General features: G+C 33.9%; 1 protein-coding gene across 1 annotated transcript; it reads left to right on the top strand.

Annotated features, from left to right (window-relative positions):
• The first annotated feature begins 3,039 nt into the window (after positions 1-3,039).
• On the top strand, positions 3,040-9,984 carry LOC132552658 (uncharacterized). The gene is made up of 3 exons (XM_060216846.1): positions 3,040-3,536; positions 7,561-7,930; positions 9,949-9,984. The coding sequence occupies exons 1-3, from the start codon at positions 3,040-3,042 to the stop codon at positions 9,982-9,984; spliced, it is 903 nt and encodes a 300-aa protein (XP_060072829.1).
• The last annotated feature ends 779 nt before the right edge of the window (positions 9,985-10,763 follow it).

Here is a 10,763-nt window from a genome sequence, read left to right on the forward strand (position 1 = left end):
GCTGATAATAAATAACGTTACTATAAAACAGACAATAGGGTGGAAGTGGGTGGGTAAATTTTGCATGACAAATGCAAATCCACTCCACTAATTGAAATACGTATTGATACAATTAAAGATGGCTGCGTTATGAGAGGGGTCTCAGCATCCGCGCGAAAGTAACTGACCAATCAGATGACCGATGGCCCTCTAATTCAAGGGACATAACTCTTAGTTATTTTTGGAAAGAATATCAAGGGAAATAACTCGTATATCTATTGAACAAAACATTTGACAATAAAAATATTTTGTATAGTGTTTCCGATACATAGATTAAGCTAATGCCTTAGCTGCCTTTTAATGTAAATCTAGAATAGCATACTTAATCAAAACGAAACATCAACAAAATCTTTAATCAAACTAATGTGTAATGAAACTAGGACAAAATATAGATAAGCGATTTACACGAGGACGGCTGAAAAGGTACAAGAATCTAATATGAAGGTTGAAACAACAAAAGGTTGCGTTTCTATTCTTTAGTTCAACGAGTTAGTTTTCAGTGTATTTGTTCACAAATACCAGATACTTTTGTATGACACTCTTTTGTCGAAACAATAAATCATTCCTTGAAACGATGGAGTTTTGCGTTTGCTAAATAACACACGCTTGTATACGATTAAAGCATGTGTTTTAAATTTAAGTCCAGACGCGAGAAACCGTATAACACATTATGTGGAGCACTTTGTTAAATAACTATAAATAAGGCATGCAAACAAGAGTTTATTTGGAGTGATCTTCCAAAGACAAAAGCAATTCCAACTTGTGTGATTCAGTTACATTATTGATTTTTAAAAAGCCGATGACGGAAGTCACGCGTCCCTCCCAACCACTTAGTTTTTACACGTCAATTTATCTTAGTCTAGCACATTTTAACTATATAGATCTGTTCGCAGTGTTTTGTATTTTCTGTCACCGAGTTTATTATGAGGTTTTAATTCTAGAATCTTTCCTTGGCTTTACCTGATGAATAGCCAGGTACTTACATAGCTAGCAATGGTAGTCAAATTCAAAACTTATTCAGCAAGTGGCTCGATATAACATCCTGTCAATGAACACTCATCCGTTAAATCAATACAAATTTTTCTTTGCTTTCATTTTAATATAAAAACGTAGATATTCGAGAGGTTTCATCTCTATAACTTATCTTTACAACTGTTCAGTAACTATGTGATGTTTCATCACCTCATGTAATTGTACCATAGCGATTTACTAAATCTCTCTTAATGATCCAGGTGATGTGTCACATGATTTACTAAATCTCTCTAAATGTGACAGGTGATGTTTGACATGACTTACTAAATCTCTCTAAATGATCCAGGTGATGTGTAACATGATTATCTAAATCTCTCTAAATGTGACAGGTGATATGTCACATGATTTACTAAATCTCTCTAAATGATCCAGGTGATGTGTCACATGATTTACTTAATCTCTCTTAATGATCCAGGTGATATGTCACATGATTTACTAAATCTCTCTTAATGATCCAGGTGATGTTTGACATGATTTACTAAATCTCTCTTAATGATTCAGGTGATGTGTCACATGATTTACTAAATCTCTCTAAATGATCCAGGTGATGTTTAACATGATTTACCTAATCTCTCTTAATGATCCAGGTGATATGTCACATGATTTACTAAATCTCTCTAAATGTGACAGGTGATATGTCACATGATTTACTAAATCTCTCTAAATGATTCAGGTGATGTTTGACATGATTAACTAAATCTCTCTAAATGATCCAGGTGATATGTGACATGGTTTACGAAATCTCTCTTAATGATCCAGGTGATGTGTAACATGATTTACTTAATCTCTCTTAATGATCCAGGTGATATGTCACATGATTTACTAAATCTCTCTTAATGATCCAGGTGATGTTTGACATGATTAACTAAATCTCTCTAAATGATCCAGGTGATATGTGACATGGTTTACTAAATCTCTCTAAATGATTCAGGTGATATGTGACATGATTTACTAAATCTCTCTAAATGATCCAGGTGATGTTTGACATGCTTTACTTAATCTCTCTTAATGATCAAGGTGATGTGTGACATTATTTACTAAATCTCTCTGAATGATCCAGGTGATGTTTGACATGATTTACTAAATCTCTCTAAATGATCAAGGTGATATGTCACATGATTTACTAAATCTCTCTAAATGATCCAGGTGATGTGTGACATGATTTACTAAATCTCTCTAAATGATCCAGGTGATGTTTGACATGATTAACTAAATCTCTCTAAATGATCCAGGTGATGTTTGACATGATTAACTAAATCTCTCTAAATGATCCAGGTGATATGTCACATGATTTACTAAATCTCTCTAAATGATCCAGGTGATATGTGACATGGTTTACTAAATCTCTCTTAATGATCCAGGTGATGTTTAAAATGATTTACTAAATTTTACTCTTTATGATCTGGCTTGTTTACATTTTTTGGTACCAAATGTAACCCGATATGGATTGAAAGATCACTGATCGTCATCTTCTGGTCGCTGTTCTTTTCAATTTTTTCCATACTGAAACACATTCATCAATTTAATGGTTTCAGCGGCAAATCGATTGTATTAGATAACATCTACTTGATTACACGTATCGTCCATCAATATTTTTTAATAACTGTTAAGTCGTATATTATGTAATGTAAAAGCATACAATTCATTTTTTTGCCTTGCATGTGAACTAGTTTTGAACATTTCAAAAAGATGATATTCGTTGTTAATCATATTAAGCTGAACGACAAGACCAGAATGTTTACTTAAACCTCCCATGTCTACTGGCGATTATCATATATTAAAATGGTATCCTATTCGCGAGCTTGGATCGATATTTCATTAACGAGTACTTTTTAGCTCTAATGACACAGCATCTGTTCACAAGTGACCAGGACGTATCTAGATGTAGAAAAATTGTCTGCGAGGGACTAAAAATTCAACACTGTATGATATTCTGACGACATAAGCATATATTCTGAAAACTTGATGATGAAAAGTGGTTACGATGAACGTCCATTGGGACTAGACAGTGGTCAGTTTTATGTCATACATGTGACCGCTCTGATAGCAATAAGTGCTAGTTTCATATGCGCAATAATTGTCATTGTACTTTCCCTAAAACAACATAAATATAAAAACTTCTTCGATAGAACCAAAAGTGAGCGCCTCATCGTGTATACTGCAACGTGCGATGCTACATTCAACGTTATTCATTCTGCTGAACACATCCAGATGATAGTTACCACAAATTTTGTTTATCCAATAGAACTCTGTCGACTACACGGGTTTATGACGCTACAACTTGGATTTGCGCAAGTCATTCTCGTTCTATTTGTAGCCGTTAACATATTTTGCATGATGTTTTTACGGAAGAATATTTCTTTTGGCAAATATGACTGGAAGTTGTTTCTCACTGTTATTCTGTGTCCGTTTCTCGTCGGCGTTGGTTCTCTGATTGCAGGCGCTATTGGCCCAAATGGAGCTTAGTAAGTATGCTACAAAGCAAACAACGGTAATTCTTTATCAACAGTATTTACGATTCTTTTCATTTTAAATATCTTTTAAAGTTGAAGTATGCTTTGAAGCATTTACTTTCATACATTACTTTTAGAGGCGATTTAAACACATCTGTTAGTACAAATACAAAACAACCTTTCTTTGTCAAGTTCATTTTGATATAATTTTGCCAATCACTTAATTAGAAAAGATTTTTTTTTTTATATTTCTTTTAATTTTCAAAAAGATCATATAGAGCATGACATCATCATCATCATCATCATCATCATCATCATCGTCATCATCATCATCATCATCATCATCATCATCATCATCATCATCATCACCATCATCATCCATATTCAAACATCATCATCATCATCATCATCATCATCATCATCATCATCACCATCATCATCATCATCACCATCATCGCCATCGCCATCGTCATCGTCATCACCATCGTCATCATCATCATCATCATCATCATCATCATCATCATCATCACCATCACCATCATCACCATCACCATCATCATCATCATCATCATCATCATCATCATCATCATCATCATCATCATCATCCATATTCAAACATCATCATCAACCACAATCACCAGTCATCATCATCATCATCATCATCCATATTCAAACATCATCATCAACCACAATCACCAGTCATCATCATCATCATCATCATCATCATCATCATCATCATCATCATCATCATCATCATCATCATCATCATCAACCACAATCAACAATCATCATCATCATCATCATCATCATCATCATCATCATCATCATCATCATCATCCATATTCAAACATCATCATATCAAACATCATCATCAACCACAATCACCAGTCATCATCATCATCATCATCATCCATATTCAAACATCATCATCAACCACAATCACCAGTCATCATCATCATCATCATCATCATCATCATCATCATCATCATCATCATCATCATCATCATCATCATCATCGTCATCATCATCATCAACCACAATCAACAGTCATCATCATCATCACTGTCGTCGTCATCATCATTCATTCCGAAATCATCATCATCCAATATCATCAACAATCATCATCATCATCAACACCAACATCGTAGTCATCCATCATTCCATCATCATCATCATTATCAACATTATCGTCATCATCATTATCAATAGCATCATCATTAACAACATCATCATACTCTTCAATTTATACTTGTCAATCAATATAATCATAATTTTTCATCAATCATATCCTCACACATACATCTTTCACACCCTCACTTCCTCATACACTTTCTCAGCATTAATATTATCAACACAATCACCATATTAACAAAAAAACTGTAACAAACATACATTGTACATACATCCTCGCACACATCTTCATACTTTCCACAGAAGTGAAAAAAAATAAACACTGCAGAAAGAGGTATTCTTTATTAATACTAAGATAATGAAAGAAAAGATAGAGAGAGAGAGAGAGAGAGAGAGAGAGATAGGGGGGAGAGGAGTGGTTGGGCTAGGTATGCATTTAAACAGAAAATCAAAACATATATGCATATGGAAAAATAATTACCTTATCACTGATGTTTTCACACACAATTTAAATTAGTCTGCAAGGAGGAGTAAAATGTTAATAGATACTTGATAAGTAAAAGGCCTTCATAATCACAACCAAACTGATTAAAACAGTACAAATTACAACTTAATTCTCCCCAGATTCTAATAACCTTCTCCATTTCCTCCATTCATTTTCTAAAATCTGCCGTGGATGGTCACCTTGACTATTTGCAATATATTTTTGACAAATGTAATGCTCTTTACTTGAAAGATTTTAAAAGATTTTTGCTTTTACCTTAGAGTTCACTTGTTGATCCTGACAATCGTTAACACATATTGAATCTGATCTAGTATGTAGCATTACTAATTATTCCTCTTGTGAATTTTCTAGGTTTTTATCATGGTAATTCTGTCCCCACGTGTATAGTACTTATATGTTGCATGCCATTATTTGGGGATGTCAGCACTGACTCAGCAGAGCGATGTCTGTTAGGAAAAGTAGATGGGCCTTCTTTTTCTTCTGTAATTCTTTTTCTGTAATTTCAAGTTGCAATCGTAGCTATATTGACCTTGTATTTTCGGCTTGTTGGTGACTTTTAGAAAAAAAATTGTACAGGTTTACTACCATTCAATCTAGATGAAAATGAAGGTTTTAAAAGACTCAGTTGTGCCTTTCCTTTGGGATAGAAAAGGCGGATTCCACTTTGAGGAATGTACCTACAAGTTGCGAGAAAATTAGTTAAGGAGTTTTCGGTATATTTAGATGATCTTTTTTAACATACCACCTCTTAGAGTCAAATGATCGTAGCCTGCCAGAATATAGTTATTGTAAAATTCTTTTCTCAATACTCCGTGCAAAATACCAATCACCCGGACTCGATTTTAATTGACGATAGTCTTCAGTAAGGGTAATGTTAATTAATGGAAGAAGGAAGTAATTATTCTAGGAGAAAGAAACACGATACATCATCAATTCCTTAACATATGGAGATATAATGAGATAGATTGGTCATGTATTAAAATGTACCCCCGCCTGATGCTCTAATAAAATATTGCCTATAATCGTATGTTCGTGTGTGTATTCTGTTGAGATTTCGCCTATTAATATACCTGGCACAATACAAGACGAACTTTTTAAGGCATACCAATATTACAACTTCAATAAAATATTTTTTAAAAAGTGGGGAATTAATGTTGACTAGTTCATCACGAATCAATCATATTTGATCATAAAAGATAAAAAAAAATCAATATGACTTAACATGAAAAAGACTGGAATGCCACCACAGATGAAATTTTCTCGTTTTCTGTCAAAATGCAACATGGCGATATCAACGTGTCTCGTTTTGAAATCACAAATCAATCACACAGGTACATTTCTCATTCAATTAGTTCGTAAATTATTCACAATGATGAATTGTTTGTAATCATTTGTATTTTTTCTTGTTTATTATAACTTAAAAATCATGCAAATGCTTGTTTTTATAAAAGAAATACTTCATTGAAAAGCAAAAACTAATAACAAACAGGTGATATTGAATCAAATCTATAATACGTGACAACATATTTACTCCACGGATCAGTCCATTTCATTTGTTTTGTTTGCTTAACTTGTCAACGACATTCTCTTTGTTGCAGAACATGCAATCTTTAAATGAAATTTGCACCCCAATGACTCTACAATCCAAACACACAATGATTTGTTTGGTTCATAAACAAACATAGACGTGTTCTCATCGAACTCGTATACAAGTACACAGATACTGACCAAGAACAAATTCAGATGTTCACCGTTAATCCTGTATATTAAATTATGTGTTTTTAACGCTACATATAGTTGACAATCAGTAATATCCGGGTCCAGATTGATTATACAACTAAAAAGATCATGTAAATATGTATTATTTAAACAAAAACTGAAGGTTAAGATCGTCACATCACCCAACCTTTTTTAAAAGGATCGTATCGTGTGATTGGTCAGTTTTTCCCTCTGGAACCAATCAAATTACTTCTATTGTGCCTTCAATTTTGCCATGACGTTGATCGTAACCCTTGGAGTATAGACGATGCACGTCATCTGGTCGTATTCAGAATGATATATTTGCATTTTTCCCAACTGCAAAGTACCTTAGAATACAAATGTACTATCACTATCAATACTAATGTAGTGATGAAACCATCCTCTGCGAACATCTTGTGTCCAAAATTATCTTTCCAATTACAAAATCAGCGTTTTCATGATAAGAAATATAACTGTACAGAATAGTTCTAACAATGATAGTATTAGCGGAGAAAAAAAAGGCCTTAATTAATTTTTGTTTTTGAAATGTTGAAATTAGCTGTCACACTCCATTAACTTTCATGATTTTTAGAGTTACTTAAATGTATAGTACATATAACTATTTGTTAATTATTACGCAATTTCCTTTTTTACTTTCAGCTGTTTACTCGATAGTGTGACTGCAAGAAAGGTTAACTTCTACATAACTACGTTGCCGATTTGCCTCGTTTTGGGTAACAATGCTATTTTGTACGGATTGACATTGTACAAAATTAGAAGCGAGACAAATCGCCTTGCTAAATCACTAGGTGGATTCACAGGGTCTGTTACACGGACTCACGTAGCAGCTAAGAAAATGTTCCTTTTTATGATATCGTTCTGTGTACAGTGGTGGGCAATAGCAGTGTACGGTGTGTGGCTGATGTTTGCCAAAGGTCCCATTTCGCTCTATATCATTAGTACTTTCTTCGGAAACGCCGGAGGAGTTTGGAATGCTGTTGTGTATATCATGATTCGCAGAAAGCGTAGAATTATTTCTCCAGAGCAAAAGGCATACGCTAACAATGATGAAGGACAAAGTTAAGTATATACCCTACATTACACATCACTCTCGTTAATGAAGTCATGTTCCTGGAGGATCGTTAAAAATTGCGTTAAACTTTTAAACAAAGGAAAGCGGTATTTCAAAATTATATAGAATTCAAACATTGCCCCAAAAAGATATAAGACCTCAAACACAGCACCATACAAATATCAGACCTCTAACATAGCACCATACAAATATCAGACCTCAAACATAGCACCATACAAATATCAGACCTCAAACATAGCACCATACAAATATCAGACCTCAAACATAGCACCATACAAATAGAAGACCTCAAACATAGCACCATACAAATAGAAGACCTCAAACATAGCACCATACAAATAGAAAACCCCATGCATGATATGAAATATACACGCTAAACAATAGCAGAAAAAAAAACGCAAATATATTCAAATATTTCGCAACCCACTAATTGAGTCCACTATAAACTTGTAAACAAAACAAATGAAATAAAAAAAGCATGATGATACAAACGGGTAAATATCATTGCCATTTATGTTCAAATAGAAATGTATTGTGTTATGGCCTATGGGTACATGTTTTACTGGTCGGACATGTGCGTGTAAACGAATTGTACAGAGTAACCAGTCAAATACACCATACGCGTATGTAATCAGATATCTGGCCACGAACACATAACTTATTACGTGTGAAAATTTGAAACAGAATATTTACATCCTTCACACCTCGGCCATGAAAACACGCCAAACATCATACCGATCTACACTTAAATGTGTATTTACGGAAATCCTGTTAGAGATTATCACATCCGGTTTCGACCTTCAGCACGGATGTCTGAGATGGAAGATTAAGTCGAGGTACTCGAGGAACTTCCTGAAGGAAGACAAGGGTGACAGGGTGATGGTAGGCTTAAGTTCTGTATCAGCTTATACATAATAACTTATCATTAAACGCAATGCCTGCTAAGATACGCTGCACAATGTACGTGTGCATGTCTTACCGAGATATACCCGGTTGTACACGTGCATGTCTTACCGAGATATACCCTGTTGTACGTGTGCATTTCATACTAGGACTATACCTTTTTGTCTATGTTAATGTTAAACCGAGACAAAACGTGCATATCATCCCCGCAATGTAATGACGTCACGAACACTTAATGACCATCTGCATGACGTCATATCATTGTACCGGCTAATACACACAATGAATATGTACATCATCATGACATGATCTTAATATTTTTTATCTGGGCGTTTTCATAAATTTCAATGTAATTTAGTTCATAATACAGACATAAAATTATCACATAACTCCAGTAACATAATATTAATATTTTGAACACCATGAAGGAAGCAAATTTCACATCAAAATATGGATGTCCATCTGATGTAGATAAAACATTGAGTACCTGACCGTTCACAGTAACTCCGACAAAAACGATAACCATTTTTAATGTAATACTTGATATAGCTGTATTTGTTACTTCCTTTATATCTATATACAGACACACAAAACATCGCCAGGCAAATTATCATCACATCATCAAAACAAGGAAAAAAATACAATAATCACGGATATTCGTGTGAAATAGATTTTGCGGTCTTTCGTATATCAGGTCTATGAAGTGTGGGATGAATGGGCGATGAGTAAGGAATAGCGCACTTAGGGGAGGATCAGTGTGGATGGGTTAGGGGCTAAGGATTACTCATAATGATGTGTCACTCTGCAGCTGTTGTACGGACAAAGACAGAAATAACGACGCGAGACATCATTACACGGATTTTACAATTTTTAAAAAATTTTGTTCACTGATATTTGAGATTTTAATATCAATACAATACACAGAGAGTTCAAAATAACAAATGTTATAGTAGGAAGGATTCATTTGTAATATATTGTATAATAATTTAAAAAAACAATAGATAGATAAATTAATATATATATGCAGTGCCGGAGAACTTTAAAGATAAAACAAAATTCTTGCGATTTTTATGTACACTAATTATTGAACATCCAGTTTTAATATTTTAACATAAACTGTTGGAGAGATATCACCCACACAATATGACTTACAAACTACATAGAATTTCTGATTCATAGGGACCATTGTCCTTTAATCTCTGGTTCTAACCTTGACTGCGATCAAGAAATAAAGTATGCTTAACATAGTACACTTTTTGCTTCGACACTGAACCGTCTCGTTACGGTACTCTATCATTATTAATGGCATAGCTTTGCTGTCGAACATCATATGATGTGTTCATGGAGCTTTCTAAGCTCAAGTATAGTACACTCGCCTTCAATGCCATGTCATTTATAGTGGTCATAAATGCCACAAGTCAATTCAGTGCCAATGTAGAAAATTATATCATTTTAACTAAAACAATTTATTGACGGCGCGGGAGCCCTCGGCCGTTTCTTTAACAACACTAATAGTGTCGTAGCGATCAAGTGCTGAATGTCATTTATCATACCATAATTCATACTTCTTTATAGTTAGTTGATATCGAGATATTTAATATCATGCAAATCACATATTACTTTATCAATTTTCAATCGAACTTACTAGTATTCAATGTTTAAATTATACATCTTTATAGAAGCTAGATAAACCGGTATGATAAACAACTTGTCCAAATATTTATATAAAAGGAAGTACATGCACTTGTTTCCGGTTTACACATGTGTACTTGAAAAATAAAATTTCCTTATATGGAAATACAGCGTTGTTTGCATTGTAACACTTTATGTATTTGCATTTTAAAGGACGTCAGATAAAATACTTGTG

This window comes from Ylistrum balloti, unplaced genomic scaffold, assembly GCF_031769215.1.
Source record: "Ylistrum balloti isolate Yb309-2 unplaced genomic scaffold, AGI_CSIRO_Ybal_v1 Utg370264, whole genome shotgun sequence".
Classification (NCBI taxonomy): Eukaryota; Metazoa; Mollusca; class Bivalvia; order Pectinida; family Pectinidae; genus Ylistrum; species Ylistrum balloti.

Coding starts and splice junctions, on each gene's coding strand:
- LOC132552658 (XM_060216846.1), top strand. CDS start 3,040: ATGAAAAGTGGTTACGATGAACGTCCATTGGGACTAGACAGTGGTCAG. Junction 3,537..7,560: donor ATTGGCCCAAATGGAGCTTA/GTAAGTATGCTA, acceptor TTTTACTTTCAG/CTGTTTACTCGATAGTGTGA. Junction 7,931..9,948: donor TGATTCGCAGAAAGCGTAGA/ATTATTTCTCCA, acceptor TAAAGATAAAAC/AAAATTCTTGCGATTTTTAT.